At 40.4% G+C, this 16,830-nt stretch overlaps 1 protein-coding gene across 1 annotated transcript in view; it reads right to left on the reverse strand.

Annotated features, from left to right (window-relative positions):
- rev3l (REV3 like, DNA directed polymerase zeta catalytic subunit) overlaps window positions 1-7,914 on the reverse strand; it is a 105,321-nt gene extending 97,407 nt beyond the window's left edge. Inside the window, exon 1 of the mRNA XM_052585847.1 lies at window positions 7,357-7,914. Within this exon, the coding sequence (XP_052441807.1) occupies window positions 7,357-7,495 (139 nt within the window). The 5' untranslated portion in view covers window positions 7,496-7,914. The remainder of the gene's footprint in view (window positions 1-7,356) is intronic.
- Between the last annotated feature and the right edge of the window lie 8,916 nt (window positions 7,915-16,830).

Below are 16,830 nucleotides of genomic sequence, written 5' to 3' on the forward strand. Positions count from 1 at the left end.
GTTTGCTGAATTACCACTGGGTGCGAATTGCAGTCAAAAAAAGTTATCTTCTCTTACAACTTGTGACAAGCATTCCGCACATGCAACTGACATAACTTTAAATAAACGCAAAAAAGTTTTGAAGTGTTTGGTGTGTGTGTGTGTGTGTGTGTGTGTGTGTGTGTTGACTAGGGGTGTAACGGTACGCAAAAATCACGGTTCGGTACGTACCTCGGTTTTAAAGTCACGGTTCGGTTCATTTTCGGTACAGTAAGGGAAAGAAATGGAAACATTAAACTGCAGGTTGTTTATTACTATAGACCTTTTTTAACAATTTGTTTACTTACTTTTTTATACTTTTTAATAAAATATATATAAATTAAATTTAAATTTAAAATTAAATTAAATTTAAATTTGTAAAAAAAAAATATAAATATAAAATAAAAAAAAGAATAAGAAATTAAATACTGCTGCAAAGTTCTCCACTAAATAAAATACTCTCAGTCTCAAACCAATATCATATAATAAAATATAATTAAAAATATAAATAAATAAATAACTATGATAACAGTGCAGCATTACCAATCCCAGCTTGTAGGCCTGCTCATATTTAGAAAAAATAAATAAATAATATATATATATATATATATATATATATATATATATATATATATATATTATATTATATTATATTATATTATATTATATTATATATATATATATATTATATTATATTATATATATATATATATATATATATATATATATATATATATATATATATATATATATATATATATATATATATAACTTTTCCAAAGTGTAAAATGCAGCATCAACAGTTTCAGTCTTTAGACCTGCTCAGATTTCATTATTGCGTTGGACCGATCGGAATTAAGAGCAAAGGTCTGTTTAAATGCCAACAACAATTCAACTGCGTTTGAATTACAAAAGTTTTTTTCCTAGTTTTAGTGATGTTCACACTCGCATGATGCCTTTTGAAAACCTTAGGCCGGTGATACACTGGCATATTGCACCTGTCAAACATAGTCTATTTTTCCCTTTATCAGTAGGCTTTATGTTGTCGTGAAGACAAGTGCCTGGTCTGTCGGCGGTCTCCCTCTATGTCACCTATAGTAGCAGCAGCGCGCCAGCGCCACATCAGACACGCTTCTGGTGTGTAAAGACACAGAAAACGCGAAGCAGCCGCCACACAACTGACACGCAGCAGAAACGCCACACATCCAGTGTCTCACCGGCCTTAGAATCAGCTGCAGGGCAGGATTTGCGCTGAACGCAGAGACTTCCGCCACTTAATATGTTCGTTTGGAAACACGAAAATGTACCTATGTTCCGCATACAATATATTGCATTCGGTCATTCGGTACACTCGTGCACTGTACCGAAAGCCCTATACCAAAACGGTCCGGTACGAATACATGTACCGTTACACCCCTAGTGTTGACAAATCTTTCACGATGTCCTAACAGCCAGGATTTTCACCAGACTTGTGCCGGTATTCGGTAATGTGATATATGACGGTAATTAATATGCACAATATTGTTATCGTGGGCACTTATAAATACCATGAATAATTATATATTACAACTTTTTTAGAATTTGGAATGCATTTTAAAAATTCTATTCCCATCAACTGTCAAAATGCACAACACAGCTGTATGCTGCTTGAAAGACACGTGTGCGCTCTAATGTAAACAAGCACGCATGAGAAGCACATGGGGGAACACATGAGAAATGCGCTGAATGAAAGCACATTCACTCTCTGACAGCAGATGGCGCTAAACTGCAGAAAATGCAGTCCTTACCCTTGAAACCCCACAAATAAACCAGCTGCCCTAATTTCTAAAACATATTTAAATAATTTTAAATAGCCAATCAGATTTGTGTATTTGCTATGATGTTCATCACAGTCCCAAACACCTAAGTATTAAGACTTAATTGGTTATTTTAATCTGGACTACAACATGCCATAAATATTGTTTAAAAGTGTTTTTATTTTTTTTATTGTCAATTTACATTTTACATTAGGGCTTCATTTTTAACATTAGTTAATTCATCAGTTAACATAAACTGCCAATTAAATATTCTTCTGAATATTCATTCATCTTAGGTATTCCAATATTTAATAACACGTTGTTATAATCTAAAGTAGCAACTGTGTTATTTAATGAGCTAACATGAACAAAAACTTTAATTTTTTTATTAAGATGAGAATAACTTCTGTAGCAAATGTAGCTATTGCTCATTGTGCATGTTAATGGTTAACTAATGATATCTTATTGTAAAGTGATATCTATGGGTCTTTATAGTTCTTTTACATTTTAACCTATGCAAAACTTTTAACTTTATATATTTTTCTGTATTGCTTTATTGCATTTAAATGTTCAGCTATTTTTGTTAAAAGAAAAAACGCTTTTTAACCTGTTATAGTGTATTATGAGCACTTTTTAAACTACATTTCAATACTGTAACAATACCGTTTACCGTGATAAAAGCATGAGCAATTAATCGCAACAGGAAGATTTGATACCGGCATAGCCCTAATTCCCACACAACACGTCCGCTTAAGTCCGATTCACCACCTAATGACTCCTTTGAGCTGATTTATTATAATGAATGGTTAAAGCACTGCCCATCAGTGTCTGAATTGGTGTATAATGAATCATTACTTCTTAGAAGAACATACACATCTGAAATGAGAAAGTTTGTGTGCTTACCCCATTTAGCAATAGGTTTAGTAAAATTTTGCCTTAATAATCCACAGTATGTATAGGCCTATGACAATGTGTAGTAAATTACCTATAAAATCATTTAAAGTTGACACTAGATCAAAGCACAAAGCAAGCTGTTGCTAGCTAGCTACTAATTTTATAAAATTTTATATGGTAAAAAATTACATTATTACACCTTTTAACGCTACATTTTTAATGCTACTTTATAATTGATATGATTATACTAAAATAATTATCAGGTCTATCAAAAAATGATTTTATCTTTCTAAACTATGAAAGCCAGTCGTGGAAAAAAATCACAGCTTTTTTTTGCAAAGAGTGCAAGAAAGGATGACAGTGATTATTTTTTCATGAATAAACAGGATAAGAAAAAAATATCACAAAATGTTTCTTTGTATTAATTTTAAATTTAACATTTATTGTCAATATTGGGCTTGCGGATCATTTGGGTACTAGGGTTGCTGTGTGTGGATGACCATGTTGGTCAGCCACCACCGAAGACCAGTTTTGACCCAGGAAAAACCCTGCTATGGCTGCCATGGATCTGCCAATGGCAGTGACGGCCTGCTTAGTGGCACGGAGAGCAAGATCTGTGGTGCAGCGCAACTCTGCCACCTCATCCGGTTATAGAACCTGACCTTTATCCATGTCTATCAACAGTTCAGCCTGATATGCCTGAAGCACTGCAATGGTATACAATGAGACCATGGCATGATTACTTAACCTCAAGCAGCTCATCATACACAGGGCAGGAGGATTGAGAGCACTTAGTCTTCGTTCTCAACTGAAATCTTCTGCTCATCCTGGCTTGGAGCCAGCAGAGCATTAGCCATTGGATCAGACAATGTAAGCAAGATAGCATCTTCATCAATCAGCTCACTCTCATCCTTGATCAATGAGCGTGGAATGGAAAGACCCTTTTTCAACTCATCAACCATGTCCATCTGCGATCCCATCAAGCTCATTTGAATATGAAGAAGAGGATGGAGTGCTCTCCTGGTGCCGTTTTATACTGTGGTCGTGCCGGGTAGTGACGTCACAGGCTGTCGCCGACCAATGTTATTGTCATGTTTAGATGTATACGTCACACTAAAGGCGTTCCCGATAGCGACCTCTACAGGATGCAGTTCAAAGTTCCCTCGGAAGGGAACTATAAAGATAATGATATTAGCGTCCACACCAGTGGACAATGTCTTCTGTTTATTATAAGTGCACGCGTGTCTGCCGCTTTAAATTCTTGAGCTGGAAAAAAAAATTTTCTCAAAGTGATTCCAATTATATTTTTTCTCTTTGTTTATCGCTATAGTTTTGGTGTGGACTCTTCTATTCTTTAATACTGAAGATGATTTTTAGAACTATATTTTTATCGTTATATTCATAGACAGGCATTTATAATACAAGAGAACAGAATAAATTAATTTTTAACTACCACATTCCTATTCATGATTCTGGTAGCACTTGAAGGCAGCAGTAGTGGAAACAGGCAGAGACAGTGGTATCTTTAGCAATATTAGCCTTACAGAGAGCCAAGAGTAATTTACTCACCCTCATGGTCCAAAAGAGCATTTGTGATAATTTTAATAAACTAAATGTTTCTTGCTGATGCTACTTATTTCAATGTCTGTTTGATGCTTTACACAATTATGACTTTAAATTATATTTTGGGAGTAATTTTCCAGCCAAATTTTATGTGCGATTAATTAGATTAATTAAAGCTGCGGTAGGGAACTTTTGAAGCTCTAGCGGTTAATAAACAGAACTGCTTGTGTCTTGCGGAAGAACATTGTAGCCGGAGCTACTTCTCTCTGTTTATGTCTATGAAGAATCACAAAGTTACTGGGTTACTCCGCCGCGGTACCCCCGAAGCAATCTAAAATAGTCCGAATATAAACACTTATTATAGGTGTACCTTAGTGATTCAGGACAAGCTAAAAACACGGTTTGGAAAAGGGATTCATGGTGTACTTGCTTATTATGTTCATTTTCCTACATTTTGAACACAAACAAAGTTACGGACCGCAGCTCTGATTGGTTGTTTTCTTACCGGGAGCGCATGACTTTCTGCAAATGGCAATAGGACCACTGGGAGGAGCCAGAGGAGCTTGATTTTTTTCACAGATTATCTGTCTCATATTCTACTGTCAGAACATAATGAAAGGTTTAATAAATATGTAAAAAATATTTTTTTACAAAAGTTCCCTACAGCACCTTTAATTGCCACATCATGTAATCAATTACCATATATATATACATATACAGTACAGACCAAAAGTTTGGACACACCTTCTCATTCAAAGAGTTTTCTTTATTTTCATGACTATGAAAATTGTAGAGTCACACTGAAGGCATCAAGGGCTATTTGACCAAGAAGGAGAGTGATGGGGTGCTGCGCCAGATGACCTGGCCTCCACAGTCACCGGACCTGAACCCAATCCAGATGGTTTAGGGGTGAGCTGGACCACAGACTGAAGGCAAAAGGGCCAACAAGTGCTAAGTATCTTTTGGGGAACTCCTTCAGGACTGTTGGAACACCATTTCAGGTGACTACCTCTTGAAGCTCATCAAGAGAATGCCAAGAGTGTGCAAAGCAGTAATCAAAGCAAAAGGTGGCTACTTTGAAGAACCTAGAATATGACATATTTTCAGTTGTTTCACACTTTTTTGTTATGTATATAATTCCAAATATAATTCCACATGTGTTAATTCATAGTTTTGATGCCTTCAGCGTGACTCTACAATTTTCATAGTCATGAAAATAAAGAAAACTATTTGAATGAGAAGGTGTGTTCAAACTTTTGGTCTGTACTGTGTTTGTGTGTGTGTGTGTGTGTGTGTGTATGTGTGTGTGTGTATATATATATATATATATATATATATATACATACATACATACATACATACATACACACACACACACAAGGCCCAGACTTTTTATACCTATCTCCTTTGCTAAGGTGCAAAACTAACCTCTTCAATGCATCTGCGTTGTGACTGGCTGGACTGAACAGTCTGTATTAGTGGCTGCAACCAACCAGTTAGGATCATGTTAATCTGACTGCTTTATTCAAGTTAAAGTTTCTTAAAACACTGATTATGTAAAAATATAAATAAATAAATACATAAAATAAAAAAGGAACAGATGCACAATAATAAGGTTCAGGTACTTCCTTACATCAAGCGTGGTAAGCAAGCAGCATGTTAAAGTTAGAGCTCAAGAGCATCTGGCTGGCTGGACAGAACAGCCAGTGCAAGGAGGAGCAGATCCACAGTCAGGAACACAATCTGTTGTAACGGCAATAAAACTCCTTAAAACTTTTATGCTTACAGCAAGAGCGTTACAAGACACATTAAACTCTGAGCTCAGTCAGCTAAAGACCAAACCACTGAACTCACTGAAATTATTTATCTGAGGGAGTTAGGGAGCGGAATATTTGATTGCAAGATTAGCCAAATAATTATCCATTTTTATATATTATACATTTTAATAGAAAAAGATTGTACTTTCACATCTTGTAAAACCAATTTAAATTATTTTCAGGACAACACCAACACTTTTTATTTATTATTTATTAGTAAAGCACTTTTTTCAAAGCAACTTTACAGAAAGTTATACTATTATGCCTATAGTGAAAATGGTGTAACTGCATTTTAGGACGGAACACAATGATGATGATACAAATGGTCCTCTGGATTTAGATCTAGCTAGGTATAGTGTATTTATTATTTTGTCAAACATATATCAGTGCTACAGTGCCACCTGAACACCTGGACATTCAAAATGTAATTAAGAGATTTAAATATTTGTCAACTTTGTTTAATGCAAGAATATGATGTTCTCAAAAAAAATAAGAAATGTAATGGTTGGTCAATGTGTGATGCTAGTTAAAAAAAAAATCAAATTGAATTAGATAGAAATAGCAGGGGGTTTTTTTATGAATAAGCAGTTATTTAAACAATAAGAGAGAGAGACTTTAATGTCACATTATAATTTTAATTTTCACTAATATCAAAACTCCAGAACAATGACCCCCCTCAGTTAGGGAGTGGAATATTTGATTGCAGGATTAGCAAAATAATTATAATTTTTTTATATATTTTCCATTTTAATAGAAAAAGACTGTACATTCTATGTCTTGTGAAACCAAGTCAAATTAATGCCACTTTATAATTTTAATTTTCACTAATATCACTACTCCAGAACAATGACACCCCCCACCCACACACCAGTTCTTTACCGTCCTTCTCCCTGCGATCTAATCCACAATGACGAAAAAGCCAGCCAGTATTACGATCACATAAAAATGAAAACAGACACATAAATATGGGCACAGATGTTATTTGTTGCTTTCGTTTTATGTGGTTTTGGGTCTTGTAATACAACATAGGAATGGGCAGAAGAGATGGCTTATACGATCGGAGTAAACACGTCCACATGGCGGTCAGACGTGTTTACAACATGGCGTATGGAGCAAAACCACTCAAACACCAAAAAAAAAAAAAAAAAAAACAGACCCAGAAACTGTCAAATTACAAAGTTTTTTTTTTTTTTTTTACCGTAGACCCGAATGTCAACAGTTAGCTGATGTTTCACGGTGTATGAACACACAAATGAATGCATGCATACCTGCTGGTGTGGCCCCAAATATCCGCACCACGGGCACTTTCTTGACATCGCTCTCTCTGAACTCAGAGTAACAGACGTCCAACTCTCTGATCGGACTGCTCATGTAATAATCCGCCGTGACGATCCGCACTGAAAACATGTTCTGTTCGGTTCTGAAGGGCAAGCATGAGATTACTAATGATACAAATAATAATAATAATAATAAAAGCACAGGCAGCAGTCGATCCGAGCTTTCCCTTTTAGGTGCACCGATGTTTTGTGTTTCTGCAGAAGACTGCTTGGACCTTGGCGGCTTTAAGCAGAGCGTGATTTGCAGAAATATGGATCGCGATAATCATTCGATAATCCTATGCTGAAAGAATGCACATCCATAGTTCCTTACAGAACGGATTGAATACAACACGTATTTAATTTTAAAAGAAAAATCTATTGTATACTCTCACTACTGCAATACGATCTCGACACTGTTGGGCAATCCTAATCATTCCCATTCCTCCCATAACCACGTAGAGTGCACTGCAGCATTCCTTGCACCCAGCCGCTAGGTCAGATAGTTCACTTCTGCTGGAAAAGGAAGCTCCACGCTGTCTCTGCTCCTATTGGTCCGCACTAAAGACAAGATGCCTTCGGATTGGTTTATCAGAAGACAAGCGTGCTGATTGGCACATGTTAGGCTCTAGAGTCGGAAATAACAGGGATATTTCAATGCAATAAAAGCCTCAGATTATATATGTATACATGTAGGCTATTCATAAGGTGGTTGAACCATAGGGTTGAGCAGAGATGATCCAAAACATATCATTGAAATAAATTAGGAAACGCGCGAGCTTTTGTTTAACTTCTTAGTATGCGATATCAGATGCAGCTAATATAATTAACAGACGTTTCCACCAAATTACTTCTTACTGCTGCCACTACCTGTTGGGTTGGACGATTTTTTAAAATCTATTCATGCTTATTCATTCATGCGTACGAATTCTTTTTCCTGAAGTAAGAAAGGTAATGAAGTAAACAACGATTTAAAACTCTGTTTTCATGTCGATTTATACACATTTACATTAAATACTCCACTCGCATTAATAGAGATAATTTTACACACAAAAAAAAACATAATTTTATGAACAATAGGCTACATCATTTCATGTGGTATGCTATGTTTTAATGACAGCGAGGAGTGCTATAGGTTCACAATAATTCATCTTTGAACTAAACTGCAGATCACATGTTACGATACATATTTTAACGAGAACAATGATCAATGATGCGCACTTACTTCGATATTATGGTGGACACAGCTGCCGGTCCATTGTCCATTAGGACCAATGATAGCTTACTGTACAACCACAGCTGTTTAACATTGTAACATTGAAAAAAAAAAAAAAATCCAACATTTATTCAACTTAAACCACTTATTTAACATTGAATCTACATGGAAATATGATCAAACCAATCTTGATTTTTACTCTTTTCAATCAGAGAACCTGCAGGAATGCAATTAATATGGTCTTGGAAAAAAAAGGGTGATTCAAAGTAAACAACATCCTTCTGTTTAAATGCAAATATTTATTTGTGTCCCCATACGATTTAATCAAACTATTTGAACAGGAAAATATCATCACATTTAAGTAAAACAAGTGATTCTTTTATTTAAAACAAAACAAAAGTTATGGTGCCCTCAATACATATAGGCCCTGATTCACACAGACAGGGATTAGCGTGTAAGGAAATATTAGCTCATTTATTTTGAGAAGAATCAAATCTGGAGACTCAAATTGCTTAAATTGAAATTTAATTGAAATCCAAATTGGACTAGTTTATACTTCAATAAACGGTTCGTCCACTGAACTTAAAATTCAGTATATCCTTAAAATTCTGTCTAGATTACTTCATGAACAATATAACACAAACAGAATGATAATTTATACGCTACAGGCTAGGTAGCACAAGATCTGGGAAAGTTTAATCTTAAAATACACCACTCAAGACAATACTTACAAAACCCCACTGAAGCTAAGCAGGGCTAAGCCTGGTCAGTACATAGATGGAAGTAGAGCTGTAATCGGGCCTTAAAAGCTAGGCCTGACAGGACCCGAGCCTGACAAGTACATTTTGATTGACAGTTTTCTAAAAGCCGAACCCGTTTACAACCCAACATTTATTCAAATGTGCGCGCACACACAGCTCTTTTGCCTTTTGTCAAGAATAAGTCATTTATACGTTTTAACATAATTTATTCATAACTAATGTAGACTAGGCCACTTGAAAATTGGAATAAAGAAATAAAACAAGTCCTCTGTAACCAGGGTTCTAAATTAACATTCAAAATTCATTTTGGCGGGTGTTAATTAAAACTTACTAGCCAGTTTGGTTGGTGATGCATGACATGAGGCTCTGTTCTCGGTCATTTATCCCCCTGGAAGCACTTCCTACATTTCCCATGAACACAGCGCTGTAATGCTACATGATGATGTTTCATATGCCCATTGGCTGCACGCAGTTTGCAGTGAAACCAGTGCGAAAAAACATGGAAACGAATAGAGCGTCCATCAGAAAACATAAGGAAGAAGAACGAATGGAGCCAGAGCAGGGAGCATAGAATGAAAGAGGAGGGAGTTAGCTATTAAAGAAAAAAATTAAGATTAAACTAAATGCGGCGGTGGTTGGGACAGATTTCTGGGGACAAAAAGAGGAACATGGCAGGGGATGAGGATATCGACAGAGAAACAAAGAAAAGAAAATTTAATGCCAAATGGCTGACGGGTCATGAATGGCTTGTGTTTGATAACAAGAATGTCGTAATGCTTTGTCAGGATTGCCGCATATAAGTTACGCGAAAGAAAAAAACAAAACAAGCAATTTCGTGGTGGGAACTAATAATTTTTAATTTGAGTCAGTGTATATTTTGTTGTATGCATTGTACTTTATATGTGTTTTTCATGCCAACAATGTTAATAAAATGATCAAATGTATTCAGTGGCACTCATAATTTGTTATTCTTATCAAAAAAAAAAAATGGCTAGTGGAAATTCTGATTGGCTGGTAACTTTAGAAAGTTACCAGCCACATTGGCTGGTGATCAAAAAAGTTAATTTAGAACCCTGTCTGTAACATCTAAACATCTCAGCACTCTAAATAGACATTGGCTCATTTAGCCTATAAATAGACCAACGCACCAATTAAGTATTTTTTTTAACAAATTAAACTAAGATACATTTTTAATTAGCATTTGAAAATCTTTACTCACAGAGATTATAGGCTAAGCCTACATGTTTTTGTGGAGTCCACAGTAGATGACTTCAGCGCGTTCCTGCGCTCACTGATGTTGCGTCATTATTCACTCATTATTCTCATTATAAACATGTTCAAAGCTTTTCCACAACTCAGACTTTACTTTAGTTGCTGGTGCAACCAAAAAACGAGGCAATCCTCTATTACACCTACTCAGCATCTATTTTCCCATCTTTCTCGCGCTAATCGAACCACATCACATGACTGCTCGGTTACCTCGCAAACCGGAACGCGAGCCTGAGCCCGGCCCGAGCCCACGTAAAATAATATAAATTAAGCCCGAACCCGACCGAACCTGTCGGGTCCCATCGGGTTCGGGCAAAGATCTTCGGCTCTAGACGGGGACCTCCTGGGAAAACTAGGTTGCTGTTGGAAGAGGTGCTAGTGAGGCCAGCAGGGGGTGCTCACCCTGGGGTCTTTGTGGATCCTAGCGCGCCAATGTAGTGATGTGGACACTATACTGTCAACAAGCACTGTCCTTCGGATGAGACATTAAACCGAGGTCCTGACTCTGTGGTCAGTAAAAATCCCAAAAGAGTAGAGGTGTGACCTCGGCATCCTGGCTAAATTCGTCCATTGGCCTCTGACCATCATGGCCTCCTAACAATCCCCATATCTGCTGATTGGCTTCATCACGCTGTCTCCTCTCCACCAGTAAGCTGCTGTGTGGTGGGTGTTCTGGGGCAATATGGCTTCAACAAGAATTTATTGAGCTATTCTATAGATTATATGGATCTAAAATTAATGAACGGACACACTGTGGCGGTGGGATGAAGGAAAGGCTGGAAACAAATGCGAGTTAACAGTTTTTAATGAAAATAAACAAACAAATAAACACAAGGGAACAATGAGGCTGAGAAGACGATAATCCAAGGTGGTGGTGAGGAGGTGAGGAATCCGGATGATGGCGGTGAGAAGGCAGCAGGAAAGGATGGCACAGGAACTGTGGGGAATAGAGCCGAAGGTAAGTGTTTGTAGCTGAGTGGTAATGCGTAGAGTGGATGAGGTTCTGGGAAAACACAGACATCCAACGCAGACAACACTGAAGCCGACAAACAGGGTAGACGACGTTCCCTGGGGTTTCACTAGATGTCCTCCTTTCTCACGGTGTCTGTCACCTTATCACTTCCTGTTCCCTTATTTGGTCACCTTCCTCCTTGTTGAGTAATTGATTGTTCCCCACCTGTCTCCTGTTCCCTCATTATCCTTCTGTGTATTTATACCCGGTCTGTCTGAGTCTGTGTTACGGATTCCTTGTTTAATATTAGAATGTTAATTCATGTCCGTCAGTTCTTGCCTTGCCTTGTCTTCTTGTTTGTTTCTTGTTGGATTTGGATATTCTGGTTTTGACCCTGCTTGTACTGTTTCCCCGTTTGGATTACCCTTTAATAAATTACTTACCTGCAATTGGTTCCCTCTCCGTGTTTTCCGTAACACCGGTCGTGACAGAAGGACTCCGTCACAGTAGGAACCTGCGGTATGTCGTTTTTCCGTTCTCCAGCCAAGATAGCGGAGCGGTGAACCAAGTACCTTCGGTTGACCGCCCTCCGCCAAGAGGGCAATGAAGTGGGTGCCCTGGCTCAGGTGTTCTGGTCCCTGGCCGAGTGCATGGGCTATAAAGATGCGGCCCTTAAGGACTATTTTAATGGCTGGCTGGATGATCCAGTGTCTCAGGAGGAGATGGCACAGTTAGAGACACTGGAATTCTGGGAATTCGTGCGCTACCTGCAGCATCGGTGTCGGTGGGATGCCCCAGCCACTCCTGTCTCTTCCGGCGGGGTGGTCGTCAGCCCAGCACCACTGCCCAGGATGGCTACCAGCCAAGCGCCACAGCACAAGATGGCCGCTAACTCAGTGCCAATGCCCAAATTGGCCACCGTTCCAGCGCCACAGCCCAAGATGGCTGCCAGCCCAGCGCCAATGCCCAGATTGGCCACTGGTCCAGCGCCACAGTACAAGATGGCCGCCAGTCCAGCGCCAATGCCCAAATTGGCCACCGGTCCAGCTCCACAGCACAAGATGGCTGTCAGCCCAGCGCCACAGCACAAGATGGCCGCTAACTCAGCGCCAATGCCCAAATTGGCCACCAGTCCAATGCCACAGTACAAGATGGTCGCCAGCCCAGCACCACAGCACAAGATGGCCGCCTATCCAGAGTCATGGCCCAAGATGGCTGTTTGCCCAGCGCCGCTGCACAGGAAGACAGTCACAGCTGACCCTCTGGAGTCGAGTCAGGTTCCAGTGAACTCTCCGGAGTCGAGTCAGTTTCCAGTGAACTCTCCAAAGTCGAGTGAGGTTCCAGTGAACTCTCCAGAGTCGAGTCAGGTTCCAGTGAACTCTCCAGAGTCGAGTCAGGTTCCAGTGAACTCTCCGGAGTCGAGTCCGCCCTTGGGGCCTTCCGCTCTGACCACACGGTTGTGGTGGTCTTCCGCTCCACCCTGGAGGAGTCTGGCTTCGACCACAAGGATGTAGTGGTCTTCTGCTCCACCCTGGGGGGCTTCCGTCCTGACCTCACGGTTGTGGTGGTCTTCTGCTCCGCCCTGGGGGGCTTCCGTCCTGACCACACAGTTGTGGAGGTCTTCTGCTCCGCCCTGGGGGGCTTCCGCCCTGACCACACGGCTGTGGTGGTCTTCTGCTCCACCCTGGTGGGCGCCACATGATGTCCTTCATGGACTTCTGTTTTGTGTTTCTTGGTTTCTGTTATGTTTCTGTCTGTTCCCCTCAGTGAGTCTGGCCCTCCGTCCCTCCCCCTGAGCCTCCACCTGTCCGCCTCCCTCCTGGTCTCTGTGTCGTGTCTTGTCGTGGAGCGTCTGGGAGCCGCTCCGTAGAGGGGGAGTATTGTCACAGTGTCTGGGTTGTGTTCCCTGGGGTTCCACTAGATTTCCTCCTTTCTCACGGTGCCTGTCACCTTATCACTTCCTGTTCCCTTATTTGGTCACCTTCCTCCTTGTTGAGTAATTGATTGTTCCCCTCCTGTCTCCTGTTCCCTCATTATCCTTCTTTGTATTTATACCCAGTCTGTCTGAGTCTGTGTTACGGAGTCCTTGTTTAATGTTAGAATATTAATTCATGTCCGTCAGTTCTTGCCTTGCCTTGTCTTCTTGTTTGTTTCTTGTAGGATTTGGATATTCTGGTTTTGACCCTGCTTGGACTGTTTACCCGTTTGGATTACCCTTTAATAAATGCAATTGGTTCCCTCTCCGTGTTTTCCGTAACACCGGTCATGACAACGACATTAAATAACGATCTCACAAACACAAGACGTGAGACAAGCCAAAATATAGGGGATGAGTAATGAGTGACAGCTGCTGCTGATGACAATTAACGGAGATGCCCACAAATGAATCAGTGCAGATGCGAAACACACAGACTTCACCACAAAGTGCGAACACCCAGAGATCACGGTTTACCAACTGTGACAGGACCCCCCCCCTCTAAGAACTCCTCTTGGAGTTCCCAGAAGGGCCTACCTGCTGATTGTAGTCATCAATAAGGGAGTGATCCAATATGTCTCTAGCAGGTACCCAACCCCTCTCCTCCAGACCGTAACCTTCCCAGTCCACCAGGTACTGGAATCCTCGTCCCCTCCATCTCGAGTCCAAAATATGATTTACAGAATAAGTCGGTTCCCCATCTACGAGACGCGGCGGCGGGGGAACCGGACTAGGCGGATTAATACGTGCATAAAACACGGGTTTAATTTTGGACACATGAAAGGCAGGGTGTATCCTCTTGTACGCAGGAGGTAGTTTTAGGCAGACTGTCGCCGGACTAATGATCTTGGTAATAGTAAACGGGCCGATAAATTTGGGAGCTAATTTATTAGAAACGGAATGCAGAGGAATGTTACTAGTAGAAAGCCACACCTTTTGACCCACGACGTAAATGGGAGACTTTGACCGGTGGCGTTCGGCCTTAGCCTTAGTGCGCTCCCTCATCCAGAGCAGAGTCTCACGGGCGCTGGTCCAGGTGCGGTGGGACCTCTGGACAAACACGTGAGCGGAGGGGACCGCTACTTCAGATTCCAGACTGGGAAAGACTGGTGGCTGGTACCCTACACTACACTGAAACGGAGAAAGGCCCATCAGGAGGTCGGTTAGATGACTTACCACTGGCACAAACGGAGCAAGCCAAAACAAAATCGTGGAAGTCATGAGCCATACGTGGCCACCAGAATCGTTGTCTAACCAACCCATTAGTTCTACTTATCCCTGGCCATGAAGCCAAAAGACGTGATCTAGGACAGTGACCGCTGTCTCCTTGGCTGTAGGTAATTTGGGCAAGGGAATGAAATGTGCCGCCTTGGAGAACAGATCCACTACGGTCAAAACGACCGTCATGCCATTTGAGGGCGGGAGGGCGGTAACAAAATCTAGAGCGATGTGGGACCAGGGTCTCGAAGGGACCGACAGCAGTTGAAGAAGCCCATCAGGAGGTTGGTTAGATGACTTACCACTGGTGCAAACTGAGCAACCAAAACAAAATCGCAGACGTCACAAACCTATACATGGCCACCAGAATCAAATGAAAACAAATGAATGTAAAACAAATGAAATAAAGTATATTTATCTGCTAAAGAACATACAGTGGTACAAAGCAACACTGGTGGGGCATGTAGGTAGGCTGCAAAAGGACTCTTTAGCCATTCTTTTGAAGAAAGATTAACATATTTGCAAACCAGGGAGATTTTACATTTATTTTAAATGATGTGAACAACGTTGATTCAGCATAATTTTAGCATACATACCTGACATATATGGGGCAACAACCAGAGACGAGCTAGCTAGGCAGTCGAAAACTTTCTCTGTCTGCACATAATGCACTTTTGAAAGATGCTCTGACATATTGCTTGTGTTTCCGCCCTTACATGCAAAAATTATGTTGTACTTTGGAACGTTTTGCTCTCTCCACCATCATCACTCTTAATTATTAAGTGAGAGTTTTCGTACTGTTATGCGTGTGTGTTTGCCGTGCTCGTTGTGGTGTGTGTGTGTGACTGACAGACAACCTCCACGGCGCATGAGAGATCTCGCAGATCTCGCAGATCTCGCAGACAAATGTCTTAATATGATCTCACATTAGAAATGTTTGGTGAGATAAAATGTGCACGATAACATTATTAAGCAAATCTCTTCGCCATCATCACTCTTCATTATTAAGCGGGAGTTTTCGTACTGTTATGCATGTGTGTGCGCCGTGCTCGTTCTTGTTGTGTGTGTGTGTGACTGACAGACAGCCTCCGCGGCACATGAGAGATCTTGCAGATCTCGTAGATCTCGCAGTCAAACTTCTTAATATGATCTCACATTAGAAATGTTTTTGTGAGATAAAATGTGCATGATAACATTATTAAGCAAATCTCTTCGCCATCGTCACTCTTCATTAGGTACACAGTAAGTCTGATCATGATGAATGACCAAACCAAACACCTCCCTCAGTCTTATGGCCAAAACACAGAAATGAAACAGGTTGCCAGTTCTTTATATCCTTCAAATCTCCATTTTTAGGGAGAAGAGTTATGACTGCTCTTCTGCAACTCAATGGTAGCAAGCCCTCAACCAGACTTTCATTGAGTATTGCAAACAAATCATCTCCTATTATGGGCCAAAAAGCCCTCTAAAATTCAACAGGGAGACCATCAATTCCAGGATCGGACAGTTTTAGCAATGTGGTCTGAGAAAGTCAGCTGATCAGCAATCATAACTCCAAGGCTTCTAGCTGTTTTTGAAGGAGTTATGGTTGAAATGCCTAACTTGATGGTGAAATTGTGATGGAACAATTGGGTTTGCTGGAATCACAAGCAGTTCTTTCTTGGCAAGGTTGAGTTGAAGGTGATGGTCCATCATCCAGGAAGAAATGTCTGTTAGACAAGCTGAGATGCAAATAGCTACCGTCGGATCATCAGGATGGAATGAGAGGTAGAGCTGAGTGTCATCAGCATAGCAGTGGTATGAAAAGCCATGTTTCTGAATGACAGAACCTAATGATGCCATGTAGACAGAGAAGAGAAGTGGTCCAAGAACTGAGCCCTGAGGCACCCCAGTAGTTAGATGTTGAGACTTGGACACCTCACCTCTCCAAGTTACTTTGAAGGACCTATCTGATAGGTAAGACTCAAACCACTGAAGTGTGGTTCCTGAGATGCCATTAGCCAGTAGGGTTGATAGGAGGGTCTGGTGATTAACA

This window comes from Carassius gibelio, chromosome B20, assembly GCF_023724105.1.
Source record: "Carassius gibelio isolate Cgi1373 ecotype wild population from Czech Republic chromosome B20, carGib1.2-hapl.c, whole genome shotgun sequence".
NCBI lineage: Eukaryota > Metazoa > Chordata > Actinopteri > Cypriniformes > Cyprinidae > Carassius > Carassius gibelio.